Genomic DNA, 18,556 nt, shown 5'->3' on the forward strand with positions numbered 1-18,556 from the left:
GAGAGAGAGAGAGAGAGAGAGAGAGAGAGAGAGAGAGAGAGAGAGAGAGGAGTGTTAGTATGTGATGTGTAGTTACTAGGTGAATATACATAATGCAGATAACAAGATTTCTGATCAGATAGTCATTAGCTATTGGTCATTTGTATTTTAGGTGAATTTGCTAGTGACTTTTGCCCATTATTCTGTTAATGTGTTAACATTGAGTTCATAGTTTTTGTTATATACTGGTAAATGAATAATTAACAATATTGCAGTAGCCTGTGACTGAAGTTAATATCAATAAAGCCATATGTTTTTATTACATTATAATACTTGTAAGATATTTTTATTTCAATTAATTCTCAATTTTGAGAGGTAATCAAGAGATTATCCCTAGTTTAAATATACAAAGATTGTAGTTTAACAATCTTAGAAGCCTGCCCTAGATCAGGAAGGCACCAAAAAGATCAAGTGAAACTGGGTTGTTGAGCACCAGTGCCTATTTTGAGATTTGTTTGGGTACTGCTGTCTCCTTACATGGCCGCAGAATGAACCTTCATAGTTGCTGTTGTGCAGGAAGCTGACAGAATCAGGGAAACCTGTATTAGTCTCTTGAGGATGTTTGGCTCCAATCATACCAATAAGAAGCCCAAGTTGCTACAGCTTCTTTTTTCACAAATTTAAAAAAAATTTTAGTTTATTATTAAAAATGTTCCAAATAAGGAATAATTTGATTTTCTTATTTTATTACAGATGTTGTAGTCAGCAAAGGAGGTGATGAATCTGTAGGCAAAGGAGATGGTAAGAAACCTTAGGAAATATTTTTGTGAAAATGAGAAGTAATACTGTCCGTGCTGCTGTGTAACAACTACCCCACTGTGTCAGCTCTAAAGAGCAAACACTTGGCATCCCACTGTTTCTGGGAGTTAAGTATCACTTGGTCCAATGCTCAGGTCTTTCCTTTCTTGATGGTTCAGTTGAGGAATCAGCCAGAGCTGCATTCAATACTGCTTCTTTGCTCATTTGTATGACTTTTGACTGGAGAGATGAGTTCCTGCCCCTTGGGTTCCTGTCCCTCAGTTTTGCTGGCAACAGGGCAGCTGCTTTCCTCCGAGTAGACAGTGAGAGAGAAGCCACACTGTACCCTGGTCATGGAAGTGGCGTCATACCACTTCTGCCATGTTCCTTTCCTTCGTCTAACTCAGGTGCAAACTGAGAGGAATGCAAAGTGCATGGGAGTCAGAGGCATGACTCATCAGGGGTCACCTTACAGACTGCCACAGACACCACAAATCAAATCACTCAGAACAAATGCTGTCCAAAACACTGATTGGCCTTTAGAGTTTTCAAAGTATTTTCACAAGAAAAGGAGCTTTTGAAGACAGTCTTGCCGTGTAGTGCAGGCTGGCTTGTGCACGTTAGTCTTCCTGCTAAGGCTCTGGAACATCAGTGTGCCTAGACGTGTACTTTAGAGGTTCACCACCTCCACAAGCAGAGTTTGAAGCTTGAAAAGATGTCCTCCACATCTCCATCTGTTCTCGGAAATAGCTAAGAAATAAGCCAGTCCTCTGGATCCAAATTATCTGCCGTCATCGTAAGTGCTAATATCACGTGTTTAAGGTTGGGAAACCTCATGTGCGTACGGCACTTCTTTCCTTTCCCAGGCCTTGACTTTCTACTGCAGCTGAACTCAGTGTTCCCCCCGAGAAAAAATCCAGTCACTTCCAGCACTCTGGTGTCGCACTCCAGTCCTCTTGCCGTCTTCATGGAATCTCCAGGGAGAGAAGACAGTGAGAGCCCTGACCTGGCAGCTGAGGCGAAGAGAGCTCTCCTGGGGAAGCAGGAGCCGAAGGACTCCTTGAAGCAGGTATCCACTGAAACATAGTACCAGACTTAGTGTTTGTCACTCAGAGGATGTCTTAATTACTGATGTGTACTGCCTAGGCAGGGAAAGTTTTAAATCTTGATGCCAGTTTTTAATGACTGAAGAACAGCTCTGAAGTCTGTCAGAACCTTGTCCATGTTGAAGATAGCCGCACATCTGCAAGAAAATATCTCATACCTATTTTTTTTTTATCGAGGAGAAATGATTTTTATTCTCATGAAGGCAAGGAAAAAAAATCAACTTCAGGTTTGAAAGAGAAAAATCAAGTTAAAATAATGTATATTGTAGCCCTATATCTGTGTATGTTCTTTATTCTCACTGAGGAAAAGAAAGTTCTGGGCAGTTCTCACTTGTGAGAGGTGAAGCTGAAGCAGTGGACGGTGTGCCTGTGTCCGTAGCTACAGCTCACTGTGTCTGCCTAAGTAGTGCCCAAGTGGAAACCTGGACGTCCTAGCTAGAGATAAAAGAAAAGAGATATGTAGAAAAGGGGAAACATTCTTTTAAAATATGTTTCCTCTGCAGCCTAAAGCAAGTTTTACTCTGTAACCTAAAGTCAAGTTGTTCTTAGTGTTAATGCAAATCTGAGGTGTCCAAGAACCTTTAGTGTTAGCATCTTGGGGGTCAAAGGTCGTAGGAAGATCAAGACTGTCCGTGTGCAAATGTCTGTTTGTTTTCTAATTTATATTTAAAATTAGAACTTAAAAGATAATGAAGTCAGAAGTACAAAAATGTCTGTTTTCAGATATTTCTGTCTCGTCGATGTGGGAGCATATAGAGATGGCCTCCCATCCCTCTTACCTCCCTTCCTCTTCCCAGTGTTTGTATTTAATTGTAATCAACAAGTGCTTAGTAAATTAGCTTTTGTAAATATTCATGTCTTTATTCATTATTAATAATTTTATTAATTATTAACTTCCTTTGCTGCTAGTATTAGCTTCTTCTCAATCTTTCTCTGTTCCTTACCTACCTACTGGGGGGAAAAGTGAGAACTGTATAAAAGTTTTGTGGGTAATAGGGCCAGATCAGAAATGACATATTAGAGTGACTGTCTTATTTTAAATACAAAGTTTGCAAAGTTGATCTCCTCTGGTGCTGAGCCTGGATTTCTAAATACCTCTCCATCATCTAACCAAATAAGAAATCTTGAAAAGTATGAAAAGCCAGAAAAAGAAACTGAAGCCCCATTGATACATGAACCCTCAGTCAATGGATCCTCAACTCCAGGTAAGCAAGCACACGGCACGTCCTGTATGTGAAGATGTGCAGTTGGAATCCAGGGCTGTTTCCCTTGTAAGGGATAAAGAGAGACCACAGACCAGATCAAGTTAATGGAATGTGGGTTTGTAGACTGGTCACCAGTAGGAGTTCTCCTTTTCTATTAGAAGGCATGAGTGGTTAAATCCAGCAACACTGATTTGGTCATTCGATATGAGCTCCATTTTCTGCCTAACATATAAGGGTTTGATTTAATTCCATGTGCACAGAATGGAGTAGGAGGGGGCTCTTTGGAAATACCTGAAATCTGTAAAAAGTTTGTGTTGAAGTTTTATCCTTAGAATTTATGCCGTAGAGTCCTAAGAGCCAGTTACATTTAAGGGAGTTAAGTTGATCTATAAGAGCTGCCTGAGAGAATCTCTTCCCCGAGTTGTTAGACTCCAGGGCTTAGCCTGTGGCACTGCTTTACTGCCATGCTCCTTCTGTTTGTTTCCTGCAGTCCTGGCTCATCTGGTTTGTGGTGCAGCTTGTCACATGAATCTTTTATAAGAGGAACGATTCAGGGGTTCTTCAAGACTAATTCCCCATCATGCGTTATCACATCAGACAGTTGGCAGCTTGTATAGACAGATAAATGACCATTAGAAGTAATGACATAGAAAGTCTGTAAAATGTGTATTGCAGACAGTGTTTTTCTGAATGTCACAAGAACATTGTTCTTTTGCAGTTTCCCCAGTCTTCCTTTACCAAATCTTATTTAGAAATGTTTGATGGCTTAGTCCAACTTCACTGTTACTATTTTCTCCATTTGTTGTAGTTCCAAAGGTAGCGTCCTCGGTCACTGCTGGAGTAGCCAGCTCACTCTCAGAGAAAATAGTCGATACCCTTGGGAGCAGTCGGCCCAGCGCACCGCTGACCTCTGTTCAAATCCGCTTCATTCAGAACATGATACAGGAAACCTTGGATGACTGCAGGTAGCAACAAGTTGTTCCTCCCTAGTCACAGTGTGTATTTTCCTTGTATGAAACCTGAACCAGAATTCGCACTGGCAATTGCTATTTGTGTCTAAGTTCTGATGACCACAAAATCATAGGAAACATGAAGTTTTATCTTTGCATACTACACCATGGAAAGGGACATTTGTCTGGAGCAGCAAGGAGATGGCATGACGGAAAAGTGCAATTTGCGTGCGGATGCCCTTGCGCCTCAGGGTGTGGGCAGAGTTTCATACTCAATGTAGTTCTCACATACGGTATTTCTAGATCACCTATGAGTGCACTCACCCTGGGAAGTGATGTGTGAGACACAGACTTCTGTGCTTGTTTTATATTTTGTTGTGGTGCTCAGATGGGGGAGCATAAGTCACTGTACCCACATGGAGGTCGAAGGTCAGGGTGTAGAGTCAGTTTCTCGTTCTGCTCTGTGGGTTCTGGAGACTAAACTCCCAAGTTTTCAGGCTTGACAGGACGTGCCTGTAGCCAGAGCCATCTCCCCAGGCCTGACAGATACCTTTTACATGTAATTCTAATGTTTTCTGATAAGAGTATATCAGAATGTTGAGGCTGGAGAGATGGTTTTGCCCTTAAGAGCACTGGTTGCTCTTCCAAAGGTCCCAGCAACCCCATGGTGGCTCACAACCATCTGCAATGAGATCTGGTGCCCTCTAGAGGAAGAGACCTGCTCAGTCATCCTCATCCACTTAGACCATGAAACCCAATATGGACAAGTTCAACAGAGCCGCCATATACAGGCTGCCGATGCATGCTGCAGCATTGCCAGGACATAGATTTCATTCATTTTCACATCAGAATGTTACAAATAAATAGAAAATCTTTCTGTAACTCTGTTCTTCCCATCATTTGAGATTTTATTATGAAATTGTTTTGATGACTGTTCCTCCTATTGCCTCCAGGTATGGCACTAGGATTTTAGGTCATCATAAATTAAAATTGATTTTTTTCACTCAGAGAATATTAAGATATTGGGGTTATCTATATATTCTTTGAAATTTGCGGGATCAAACAATATTTTTTAAGTTACATGTTCTAGAATGTTGTTGCCTACTTTTCATTGTTATTTCAGAGTTTGGAAGTTATATTCAGTTACAGGGATTTTGTGTGTGTGTGTGTGTGTGTGTGTGTGTGTGTGTGTGTGAGAGAGAGAGAGAGAGAGAGAGAGAGGTTTTCCTTTTTGAACTGCAATTACTTGGATTATAATAAGGAAATCAGAGATCTATAGTTTTTACTGGTATACACTTTTAATTTTAAAATATTTTTGAATGCATCTTTAAATATTAGAAATTTTCTTTCTGAAAAATTGTCTTTGATCATTATGGTGTGCCCAGTGTCAGATACTAAGAATGCAAAAGTGAGAATCTTCACACAGTGGCTGTCGTTTCTCTGGAATAAGTACATTGCATCCTGATAGGATGACTGTGTGTTTAATGTGAGTTGTTAATTCATTCAAGATTGGCCAGGAGGGCACTGCAGGGGAATTTGGTCCTGTGACAGCCACTGGACTAAAGGAGCAAATGCAGAAGCCAGCCTGTCTCCTGCTCCTCTGCTGGTTGTTTCTGTGTGGTCTGAAAGCTTTGGATTGTGGCTGTTCCCCATCTCTGGGCATGTTTGCCTTTTCTCCTAACCTCACACCCTCAATCTGTTCTCTTTCCCCCTTCATCATGTTCAGTATTTATGTACCAGACTTTCATCTTGCTTTTTAATTGTCCTGTTACTTTTATTCGGACTTGTTTTTGTTAGTGCTTTACTTAGACAGTTGCACAGGTTGTATGTGGTCTGCCTTAGTCCTTTCTCTCTGAGTCCTCTTATTTTTCAGTGCATAGTTAGGTTTTTGAGCACTGCATAAATATTTATGGTCTAATAGCAAAACTGTCTAGATAACAGCTGAGTCTAGCACAAATAAAATGATATTGGAAACACAGAATGGGAGCAATTTTCTTGGGCAAATTTAGAAAGGTATTGCTGACGAGATTTTTGTTTTACATTGGAGTGTGTGGGAACAGCATGAGCAGAGACATGGCTATCAGTTCTAAGAATGTCTGTGGAGAGAAGGAAGTGGCCAGGAAGGAGAGCGGAAGGCAGCTTAATGAAGGACTCCACACAGTTACGAGGAAGTTTGTAAGCATAGGACCACAGTGGTAGTACTTATTGCCTGCTTATCCGAGCCTCTGTGTGTCAGTTCACACCGTCTGCTGATTAGGATGGGCTCAGGCTCAAGCCTTCCTTTCCACCCGATGAGGACCTGAGTCCTGGGGAGGCCGCGTTCTCTGCTCCACAGCTGCTGCCATTCTGCATTGCCGTGCTTGCTTTGTTTTACTGAGTCTGGTCCTGGCTTTCTGTGCCTGAGGCCCATGGCTCAGGCTCTCTAACTTAGTTGTTCTGTTTCTGCTTCCAGTGGGTTATACACAGCTACCTCTGTCATCGTGGGCACAGGGGGGGGGCAGTGTGAGGGACCCCGCCATTTCCTTTAGCTCTCATGGTAGCTCCTCTCTGAAGGCCATACAGCTTCAGAGGCTTAGTTCCTGCCTTGAGATGTCACATGATCTGTGCCTTAGGGACTCTTTCAACCCTGTGTCTTTTGCTTCTCCCTTATTTTTAATGTAAGCACCTGGTAAAGGTCCAGGGGAGGAAGTTGGTCAGTGTGGGCTGGACAGTGGAGTATTTGGGATTCTAAACTCTGGCCAGTCTCCAGTTGGTCATTAAAATCTAAGGAATCTTTGCTGGTTCTCTTCACCTTCTCATGGGGAACTCCTCCTGCCCATGTTCAGTCTAGAACCTTGGGCCTCTTTCTTTCCCAGGAAGAATTTGCCTTTTAAATTTAGTTTAAATTTCTTTGTATTTGTTACTCTGGATAATTTTAACAGAGTTTTTAGGTGACCAGGCTTGTTTTTGATATTAGTGTTGAGAGGTCGCACCCGAAGTGATCTTTCCAGGTTCCCATTGGTCAGGCAGGTGCTTGGCTAGTCTGTCTCTCCACTTTGACCCATTCTTTAAGAAGGGACGTAGCACACTGAGAGATAGAGGAGGATGGCTGGGCTGACAACCTGTTCAACCCTTTGTGTGACTTTAGATGAATTAGACCTGTTCTGTCTCTGTGTCTATTGACAAATGCCAGTTATCACTGTGAAGATGAATAAGTTCCTTAATTTTTAAGTTAGTCATTGTCCTGCCAAGCATACAGTAACGTCACTGCACCCTAGCATACCTGTGGTTAATACCACATCATGTAAACAGGGAAGATACTTTGTGAATGGTCCCGGGTTGCTACGCTGTTGCAGTTCTAACAGATTTATATTCTTCCTAGGGAAGCGTGCCATAAGGATATTGTGAATTTGCAAGTGGAGATGATTAAGCAGTTTCATATACAGCTGGTAAGTATAGCACATAGTGTATTAAAGAACGTAGAGTCTATGGATCTGAGGGAAAATGCATGTAAAAACCAATACATTTTTACTTAGTTGTTACAGCTAATTGCCAAGATAAGTAAGCTTCAGACATTTTAACCAAGTGAAGTAGATCTTAGCTGCTCACCTACTTTTGAACTTGTTAAGGCTTCTTTCTCAGATTTGTTTTTTGATGGCTAAGCAAAAAGATACCCAAGTGTGTGACTGTAAATCTTGCAGATATTTAATTTCTCTGGTAATCTTTTGTGGTTAAGTCCAAGAAATACCATTTAGCTAGTTAATTGAGCACAAAGGAAGTGAAGCTGAGTGTGTAAAACACAGCTTGCTGAGTAGTGTGCTCAATTAGTAATCTAAAAACCATTCCCCCTTTTCCAGAATGAAATACACTCTTTGCTGGAAAGATACTCTGTGAATGAAGGATTGGTGGCTGAAGTCGAACGGCTGCGTGAAGAAAACAAAAGACTACGAACCCACTTCTGAAGACTCAGAATACCTTCATTTTTATGATTGGGAAGCTTCTGGCAACTAAGAATGAAACAGAGTCAGTATTGTTTTCATGGCCTTGACAGTGGGTTTTGCACCAGGCACTATTCCATCTCTATCAGACATATTTATATTTTTATATTAAAACTGCACAGAATACCTTCTTCCTAATAGGGAAGTGAACAGGACCTTTATGTTCTGAATGCCTTAGCTATACACTAAGTGCCCTTTGCCTAAGAGAAGAAAATGTGCGTATAAGGCTGGGTTTATGTTTTACAAGTGACTCTTTAAAACAGTTATATTTTTGATGGACAAATTATATTCCAAATTTTCTTTTTAGGTAGCCAGCGTTCAAAACATTGGTATACCCTCTATTTTATGAAGAAATAACTTTAGAGCGGCATTTGGATTTTTTCATGCTGCTGATTAGTCATTATCTTTGTTAACTGATGACGTCAGGTCTGACTTATTTATTGTTCGATGTATGATGCTTGTATTTTAAAACTTTGAGTTGTACAGATACATGGTACCTTTGACATTTCTGCTTCTGAGGGCTCCCTATTTTGGTTTCCGACCTTTACACATGAAAAACTAATAAGGTTTTGGAAAATTCAAGGGCTATACATCTGCTGATTGTCTAATGGATTGATGGTATGCAAAATCATGCTATAAGGTTTTAATCACCGTGGCTCAACTTATAATCAGTGAAAATTTATTATAAGGTAATAAATATTACAATATTGTTGCCATTTTTCTCACAAGTAAAAAGCATAGATTATTTTTCTGTGTTTTATACCATTAACTTTCTCTAATTATAGTATGCTACAGATAGTATTTTTCTATTACTAGCCTTACCATAGCATTATCTATATAGGTTCATCATGGAAAGAATTTACACATCGGCAGCAGCTGGGCATGCTCATCCACCTGCTGTGATCCACGGTTTGATAGGACTGGACTAGGAGAGCTACTCATCCATTAACATTCTTGTTGCCTCTCGCCCAAAGATTTCAGCTGTGTACTTTGTATATACATCTGTTGCCCAGTTTTACTTTCTGAGATCAAAATATTTACTAAGATGTAGCTTAGTTTGCTAACTTTATGGGTTTCTAAAGTGATGGAAGGCTTAAGGATATATGTAATAAATACAAACCTATGAATAATTATTTCCCAGGTGACTCAGAGATGCTGCGATCTTTTCCTAGCGGATATGGCAGCATTATGACTTGTAACAAGTTTCCTTACCTGTCACTCAAGCAAAGTTAGAATGCAGAAGTACTTTGTCTGTATGCTGTATTTTTATCTATTAATATTTTCCTACTTCCTTTTTCTATAGGTGTATATATTGTATATTAAAAGGGTCTGATAAAACTAGTAATTTTATGTGTATAGGTGAAACATTTGTCATGGATTTAAACACTGAGTATAGTAAATAAATTTTTTTTTCAAATCATAGAAGATTTGAACTTGAACTTTCTGCCTCTGGTTGAAATGGAATAACAGGGATTACCTTACCTTCCCGTTTGAAATTTGTAAACAAAAGGCACGATGCGTAAAACAGATTAGCAATAGGCCCTATAACACTGTCATCCCTGAGAGGCACTCGGAATACTCAGGGTAACATATGACCACAAATTTCTTAAAGCCTGCAAGGAAAATTAAAATAGAAGCTGAAGAAAGAGGGCATTTCCTAGAAGGGAAAGCATGCCATGGCAGACTGTCTTCCAAGTTCTGAAGGTGGATCTGCAGTTCAGATTTATACTCAGTAAAAATGTTTTTCAAAGATGAAAAGGAAATAAAACTTTTTCTTTAGACCTAGAAAGGCTGAAAGAGTCCACCACAAGGAGAGGGAGTGGCAGGAAATGTTTTAAGAAGGAAAAGGATACCCTAAATTGTAACTACTCAAAGAAACAGACCAAAAGTGTAAAATACTGAAGACATTTCTCATTTTTCAAAGGTAAATGTAAAATGTTACTGTGTTCTTAACCATAAAGCTGACATATGGGCTGTAGTCAAGGTTGGGAAGTTGTAGTGAAATACCCTGCCGTGAGTTGTTCACACTAACTGAAGCATGATGACAAGACCTGGAAGTAGACCGCATAAAGGGGAATGTCAGCTGTCATGGAAAAATGATAAGATACAACCATAAAAGAGCAACAAAACCCCAGGCGGCCTGGGAATGACTAAATGGGTAGTCACACACACATTGATGGGCACCAGAGTTTGAATACCTAGTACCCACAGCAAATCAGCAGGGCATATCTGTAATGCTGCAGCATCCCTGTGAGGTGTGAGGCAGAGACACCTCTAGAAGGCTGTGGGCCAGCTGGATGGACTGACATACACGGCGTCAAACAAAAGACCCTGCCTCAAACACTGTGGAAGGCGAAGACTAACACTACTGATTGTCTTCTGACCTCTGCATGTGGACTGGGGCACATGCATGCCTGACTAATAAACACTAATGCTCACACATACCCAAATCCAAAAGAAGGTAGTTGAAAGGATAAACAAGTTGTGGGACAAATAGAAAATCAACAGCAAGATGGCAGATTTAAAAACATATCTAGAATTACATTGGCTGTAGGTTGCCAGAGTTACTTTTATTATCAGATTGAATCTTTTAGCCTCACTGTACTGAACATAAATCTAGTTTAAACATGAATATATAAACTTTAAATATGAAAAATAAAGTGGATAGGGGCTGGAGAGATGGCTCAGAGGTTAAGAGCATTGCCTGCTCTTCCAAAGGTCCTGAGTTCAATTCCCAGCAACCACATGGTGGCTCACAACCATCTGTAATGGGGTCTGGTGCCCTCTTCTGGCCTGCAGATATACACATACAGAATATTGTATACATAATAAATATTTAAAAAAAATAAAAATAGTGTATTGGGTTGAATGCAAATGAGATTCTGGAGGGTAGGCTCAGTGGTTAAGAGAACATACTGCTCTCTCAGGGGACCCAAATTTGGTCCCCTGTTAACACCTTGGATAGTTCACAACTTCTTGTAACTCCAGCTCCAGAGAGTTTGATAACCTCCTTTGGCCTCTGCATTCATTCTCTCTCTCTCGCAACTCTGTCTCCCTCTTCCTCTTAAATAATTAAAGATAAATCCTTAAGATTTGTGGGAGCCACGCTGTGTAGTGTTTGTAGAGGGATGCACAGCATTCCTTTTTAGGAAAGGAAACTCTTAATACTAGGTGACCTCAGTGGCCACCTGCAAGTAGAAAAATATGTGAGCCCCAAAATGAGAAAAAGAATAGAAAGAAGAACGGCAGTGGAAACAAAATCAATGTGTGTGTGGTGAGGGGGCTGGTGAAGTAAAGAGCTAGTTCTTATCAATAAAACTGATAAAAATAGGCATAAATGATCAATGTCAGGAATAAAAGAAATTGCCTACAAGTATTTCTGACACAAATGCCAAGTATGAAAACTGATGAATTCTTTCATATCTTTAAAGAAGACGCCCAGCTCTGAAAAAGTGCTTGCAGTATTGGATGACCTGGGTTTGATGCCCAGTTCACAAAGGCCAGCATCACTCTGCTGCTCAAAGAAGACAGCATCCTGACATAAATGCAGGCAGTTCCGCATCACATTTTAGTAGTCCAAATCTAGCAGTCTGTTTAAAAGAAAAAAAAGATACTGCCAAAGGAGATTCTCCAAGAATGCAAATTTGGAATAATGAGAAATCTAACAGCCTATCTATCACAAAGCAAACATTCTTTCAGTAGGTGCAGAAACAACGTTTGACAAAGTCAGTATTCACTCCTGATTTAAAACTCAGATGTAAGTGAATATTCAAAAAAACTCATTATGTAAGCAGTAATTAATAAGAAGATTGCATGCTACTTAGAATAGCATAAAAATGTGAGCTAGTGAGGGATAAATCTGATAAAAGACTTACACACTGCATTCTCCAGTGAAAAGTACATTTTAGTAGTGTGGCATTAGGGGTTGAAAGTCTCCGTACTGTGCCATGTCAGTTCTCACACTGACACGTATTCAACAGAATGACAGTAAGAATGTTACCCATCTTGTTAGATAGTATCTGTGAAACTGCCCTCAAAATTTTGAAGTACAAAACATTTGAGTAACCAAACAACCTTGGAAAAAAATAGCACATTAGTGTTTATATTTTATAATTTCTTGTTAAAAGACAACCAGCCATAAGTATACATACAGTCACACCAATATGGTAAAGTCCATAAGTAGATTCTCATGCCAGTACGCACACTCATACATATGCCAGGGAGAGTCCACTAGAGATAACACAGTTGATAGCCAATTATAAGTCTTCATTGCAGTTGGCTGGAACTACACTTGGTATTTGGGACCTAAGGTAGCACTAGGCGTTAGTGAGTTTTTAAAGGCAAAAACTATATCCTGAGGTCTCACTTGTCAGCTAGAAGGAGAGGTTTTACACACACAGGCAGCTTAACAGAGGCTAAGTTAGCTGGAGCATCTTGACCTCAGATTCCTCAAACAGGTTCTGTGGGTCTTCCTATCAAGTGAATCAAATTCTAGTTAAGTCTAAAATGACCTCAAAAGTATACATGAAGGAACCTCTACATTGTCTTGCTTTTCATACATAGTCCTCAACTGATTTTTGACATAAGAATAGAAATCAGTAGAGAAGGTTATACTTTGTTTTTATTGGATAAGTGGATATCTATTTGGAACAAAAATTGTGAGACATACTTTGTACTATATAAAAGTTAACTAAAATAGATTGAACTACATAATTTTTAAATTGAAAGATAGTTCTAGAAGATAATATAAGGCAGAGATCTTGAGCTTTTCTAATTTTGAGTACGTCAACAAAACTTTTGAAAGAATTGTCTTGAATTTCAGCAACAATTGATACACTCTTCAAAAAATACTCCTAAAGAGATTTAAAACACTAGGCATAATGGGAAAATGCCATGTCCTTGCATTCCACGCAAGTTTCAAAGTGGGCAAATTATTTAGATTGGCACTTTGACAGTCGTGATGGGAAGACGGCAAATGTGCCCATGGGAAGAGCTGTGTAATCTCAGTCAGTCGTCAGAGAAATGCAAACCAAGCCAGGAGATGCAACTGCATGCTCATTTAAGTACCGAGACCTAGAAATCCGGCTTGGTCTTGGGTTGGTAAGGAAGTGGAACAACTGTGATTTTGCCACTCGAAGCTGGTGCAATCATTTTTGTAAACATCTTAACAATTTCTCACATCCACAGGTCACCTCCCTTAGCCATTTTAAGAAAACTTGCACACAGGAATGGTCCCAACAGCTCCATTGTAATATCCAAAATCTGGAAGCCATTCAAATACTTGTCAACAAATAAAGGAATAAACAAATCACCGTATATGTAATGAAGCTCTACCCAGTATGGGTGTGGGAAGCCCTTCTATATATGTGTTGCTTTTATTAGCTAATGAATAAAGAAGCTGCTTGGGCCTATGGCAGGGCAGAAGAGAGCAAGGCAGGAGTTCCAAGCGAAGATAGGGGAGAAAAGAAGGCAGAGTCGGAGATGCCATGTAGCTGCCCAAGGAAACAGACTCCAGAGAATCATACGGTAAACTATGAGCCTTGTGGTGATATATAGATTAATAGAAATGGGTTAATTCAAGATGTAAGAGTTAGCTAGAAATATGCATGAGCTAATTGGCCAAGCAGTGTTTTAATTAATTCAGTTTTTGTGTGATTATTTTGAGTCTGGGCAGCCGGGAAACGAATGAGCATTTGCCACCCACACAGCTATGTGAAGGGAAGAACCTAATGTACAGTGATGTGGATTGACTACAAATATATCAATAGAAACCAGTGTTATATGTTGACATTCCGTTCTAGAAAATGCAAACTTACTTGGCAGCAATCAATGTTTTTCTGAAGATTGGGGAGTAGGTTAAGAGAGGGTTACTAAAAGATCACAGGAAGACTTCTGTCACTGATGACTGCATTATTTGGGTTTTGATGATAGAATTCATGCCAATATTTTCCAAATTATGTGCTTCTGTAGTGAATAACTTATTTTAATGTCAACTGCTTCCGCTTGTTATTTTCAAGAAAAGGTCTACATAGCCCAGGCTTGCCTCAAATTCCATATGAAGCCAAGGTTGATCTTGAACATTACCCTCCCATGTGCCACCAACAAAAGGGACCAATTCTAATGTATGGTGCAAGTATGTTGAAGTTACTTATAAATCCCACCCCTTATACCCTTACTGTTGTTCAAAATATGAAACAAATATGAAGTGAAAGAATAATTTGGTGTCAGCATTCAGATCTTAGTTTGCTTTCCTGTTGCTTTTAATACTGTAACAAAAGTGACTCAAGGAAGACAGGACCTACTTGACCTCAATTCCAGGTCTGTCATTGCAGGGAAGCAAGGTGGCTGGCCAGAACTGGGAGCAACTAGTCATATCCACCATCAAGAACAGAAAGAGAATGCATATATGCATACCTGCTAGTGCTCAACTTGCTCTTTCCTTTTTATTCAACTTGGCCCCAAGGATGGGTCTTTGCACCTCCATTGGTCGTATTAAGAAAATCATTCACAGGCATCGCACAGGTCAACCTCATTAAGGCTCTTCTCCAGGTGATTCCAGACTCTGTCAAGTTGGCAGAACTTCACAGAACCAACCCTCGCAGCATCTGTGAGGAGAGCCATCCTTACCCTGGTAAGCATCATATACAGACTATGTCTGCAGATAATAGTTATTAGGGACTGTAGGAATTTGCAGTGTTAGGGTAAACAAGTTGATTGAGAATTTCCGTATAGTTCAATAAAGGGAGCAAAATAATGAAGTTTACCCAGGATGAAATTTATTTTTCTGGTTTCTGAAAACTTGAGTAGCAAGTTTGGTAGTCGCTTAAGTTCTAAACAGCTGAACTTGGCTATTTGACAGTTTCGGGTTCATCAACATTAACTACCTTGATGCTTTCCTCTCACCTCATATATATCTACAAATGCTTATTTGTTGGTGAGCTGAGTGTTTTGAGTACAGAAAATCAGGAATTTCTGTATGAGGTTGATGTATTTTCCTAGGAGATTCGGGTGGTTGGCACTTAGACATACCGTTTCTTTGATAAGTGACAAATCATTACTGAGAAAAGTGAAACTGTCAAATATAGTTTTACATGGCCTTTTGTTTGTTCATTCTAGTCTGTTTATTTATGAGACAGGCTTGCCTTAAACATGGGACCCTCTTACTTCAGTCTCCCGAAATCAGAGAGGACAGCCTTCCTGGCTAGGATGCAGCATTTGCTAAAAAGGTGAAGCCTTGCTGGGGTGGTGGTGGCGCACGCCTTTAGTCCCAGCACTTGGGAGGCAGACGCAGGTGTACATTAGTGAGTTCAAGACCAACCTGGTCTTCAAAGCAAGTTCCGGGACAGCTAGGGCTTCACAGAGAAACCCTTAAAAAAAAAAAAAACTTAAAAAAAAAAGTAAAATCTTAACTGTGGTTTGCAGAATGTGTCAGGAATATAGGCAAGGAATCCTAATAATATTTTTATTCAAGATTATCTTTTCTCTGTCTGTCTGTTCCCTGCCCCCCGTGTGTATGTGTGTGTATATGTGCGGTCTATATGTGCATGTGGAGACCAGGGCTTCACTTTGGGTGTCTTCCTTTATTACTCTTATTACTCTGCCATGTTTTTGTTCAGACAGACTCTCACTGATCTTGGAGCTCTCTGATTGGCTAGACTGGTTGGCCAGTGAGCCCCTGGGAACCTCCTGTCCCTGCCTCCCAGTGCTGATGTTACAGACATGCACAGCCATGCTCCGCTTTTTAATTTGGATGCTGGGAATGCAAAAGCAGGTCCTCGTGCTGATTGAATACCTGGCATTATGGATAATGATGTTTGTTAAAGGGTGATAAGAGGCTATGTATTTCATAGAAATAATACTTACTAGTTTGGTTATTCAGTAAACTGTATTTTTACCACTTTTGCCATTCAAAAATATTTTTAAACGGAAATATATCATTATATGCTCAACCTGAGCTTGAACCATGATTTCACACTATGAGAAAATGGCAGTATAAAGAGTAATTACGATATTTTGACCAACTATTGAAATGGGTAACTCATATAGTACTATTTTTTCCATTTTCCTAGCAGAAATATGCTGGGGAAACTATCTAAAATTGTCTAGACTTAAGGCTTTGAGTCTGAAAGTGCAACATCTCTCCTCGCAATTTATAGGATCCATTTCAGAAATTTCGAAGCCTTTTGGTGGAAGGATATTTCTGTGGTCCTTGTTTCAAAGGCTAGGTCCTTTCTGAAGTGGGAACGGGTGCTTCACTGTCATTGAAGGTTACCCAACACACTTTAGATTTTCTGATGCCCAAGCCACTGTGGATTTATCACCTAGGATGCGGCAGGACTGGTGTTAGCGTCAGGGAAGCCCTGTGTACATAAACAGAGAGTCATAGACCACTCCTGTCTTAGTTGTTTCCCTGGTGTAGGAGATGCAGAGTGCTTTGGGGGATTAGGTAAAACATAAACATCACTGTTGGTTACTTCCCCATGTCCTCTAAAGGATGTCTCTGTGTTTATAGCTACGATTCCGCCTTATGAAATTAAGTTGCCAGATATGTTCACATTTGATTTTGTATTGGAAGTCCTACTTGATGCATTTTACAGACATAATTTTTGACCATGAAATCACAAGTTATAAAACGCTTCTATATTTGAAGCAAACTTTGATGTAAAGATAAGCCATGGTTTCTGTATGTGTTGATAAGTTATATTGTTTCTATTGTCTATTTTTTTACAAAAATATTTACATGTATATTAAGGACTTATGTAAGATTGAAACCCATGCCATAGGAGTTTAGAGAGGAGCAAATGCAAGGTCAGAATAGCCAGACTAATTCTCCCTTATCTTGTCCTAATGGTGGTGTGGGAGGACTTTCTGTCTATGTGTTGCTTTTATTGGTTAATGAATAAACTGACTTGGCCTGTTGATAGGGCAGAACTTAGGTATGCAGAGAAAACTAAATGGCATGCTGGGAGAAGGGAGGCAGGGAGATAGACGTGCTGGGACCTTGCTGAGAGGCCACGATCTCGTGGTGATACACAAATTAATAAAAATGGGATAAATTAAGATGCAAGAGTTAGCCAGTAAGAAGCTAGAGCTAATGGGCCAAGCAATGATTTAATCAATACAGTTTCTTTGTGGTTATTTCGGGGCTAAGTTAGCCATGTGGCCGGGATGAACAAGTGGCCCCTCCTCCAACATGGTGCTACTGAGGTAGTCATTATAGGTAATTTAATATTTATGTGCTTGAAGTTGGAAGTGTCCCATGTTAATTTATATATACATATATGTGTGTTATAAATACGTGTTTGTGTGTGTGTACTTATTCATGCAAATGCATGTGTGCACATGTGTAGGCCAAAGGTTGATGCTGGGATCTTCCTCAATTGTTTTCCCATCATTTTATTTTATTTTGAGATGAACTTTCTCACTGAGCCTGGAGCACCATTTTGGCTAGACCAGCTGTCCCCACGCTCCAGGGATTCACCTGTCTTCGCCCTCCAGCACTGGGCTTGCAGACACATGCCACCATGACTGGCGTAAGGGGGTGGTACCTGAACCCAAGTCCTTACGCTTGGGTGACAAGTACCTTACCTATTGAGCCATCTTCCCAGCCCTTCCGGATTATGGGCTCCCGGCTAAGAAAAGTAGCTCCCGGCACCTGTATGTGGGATGAAGGCCCCTTATTCCCACAGACTGCCTCTGGTTAGGACCTGTCTGTGTCTCAGCAGACTTTTCGCCTCACCCTGTTTTGTTTCCTCTGTTTTAGGGTTTCCAGAATAATCTGTTAGCCAAAATGCTAGAAGTGTCTGGTGTCGTCATCTGCTTTGTGTCTTCATTTTCAGCTGTCAGCAGCAGCGCCTTAGCTTCTTTTATTTTATTGATCTCTTAACATGTCTCCTTTATGACCTTTAAAAATTAGAAATTATTGCATGTCATAAACCCAATTACTGGCTTATGCTCCAAACCAGCAGCCTAAAATCTTCTTCTTCATCTTCTCCGGTCCGTATTAACCCTTCGGTGACTATGAGGAGTAAGTCTACAGTCAACATTTACAGCAGGGACACAGTCATGAGGATGCACACTTGTCTCCCAAGGGGCTTGGGAGCCTTGTTTGTGCTGACGATTAAACTCAAGGCCTCTGCATGCAGGACAAGCACTGGATTCATGAGCTATTCCTTAGGCCCAAGAAAGTTTTGTTTTTGTTTTGTTGTTGTTGGTTTGTTTTTTAAGATAAAGTTTGTGCTTGTGCTGGTAAATCTTAGAGCAGTTCTCAACCTGTGGTTCGTGACCCCTTTGGGGGTTATTATCAAATATCTTGCATATCAGATAGTTACATTATGAGTCAAACGGCAGCAAAATTCCAGGTAAGAAGTAGCAATGAAATAACTTTGTAGTTGGGGGTCACCACAACCTGAGGAACTGTAATCACGGGTCACAGCATTAGGAAAGTTGAGAACCACTGTCTTGGAGGATTTAAGAAAGCAAGTGTCGAATGATTTCAACAAGATAAATGGATAGAAAGCTACAAACCCTCCTTCCTGCAC

The 18,556-nt window shown here is 40.2% G+C and overlaps 1 protein-coding gene and 1 non-coding gene across 3 annotated transcripts in view; both read left to right on the forward strand.

The window, feature by feature from the left end:
- The window catches only part of Nedd1 (neural precursor cell expressed, developmentally down-regulated 1), a 36,557-nt gene extending 27,814 nt beyond the window's left edge, over window positions 1-8,743 (forward strand). For both annotated transcript variants that reach the window (XM_005358165.3, XM_013350404.2), the window contains 6 exons: window positions 733-780; window positions 1,644-1,846; window positions 2,932-3,088; window positions 3,897-4,053; window positions 7,400-7,466; window positions 7,875-8,743. In XM_005358165.3, the coding sequence (XP_005358222.1) occupies window positions 733-780; window positions 1,644-1,846; window positions 2,932-3,088; window positions 3,897-4,053; window positions 7,400-7,466; window positions 7,875-7,979 (737 nt within the window). In that variant the 3' untranslated portion in view covers window positions 7,980-8,743. The remainder of the gene's footprint in view (window positions 1-732; window positions 781-1,643; window positions 1,847-2,931; window positions 3,089-3,896; window positions 4,054-7,399; window positions 7,467-7,874) is intronic.
- On the forward strand, window positions 4,964-5,106 carry LOC113457398. Its single transcript, XR_003377985.1, has one exon. It is a non-coding gene; the product is annotated as a small nucleolar RNA SNORA79 (small nucleolar RNA).
- Window positions 8,744-18,556: the final 9,813 nt, after the last annotated feature.

Source organism: Microtus ochrogaster, chromosome 24 (genome assembly GCF_000317375.1).
Source record: "Microtus ochrogaster isolate Prairie Vole_2 chromosome 24, MicOch1.0, whole genome shotgun sequence".
NCBI classification, from domain to species: domain Eukaryota; kingdom Metazoa; phylum Chordata; class Mammalia; order Rodentia; family Cricetidae; genus Microtus; species Microtus ochrogaster.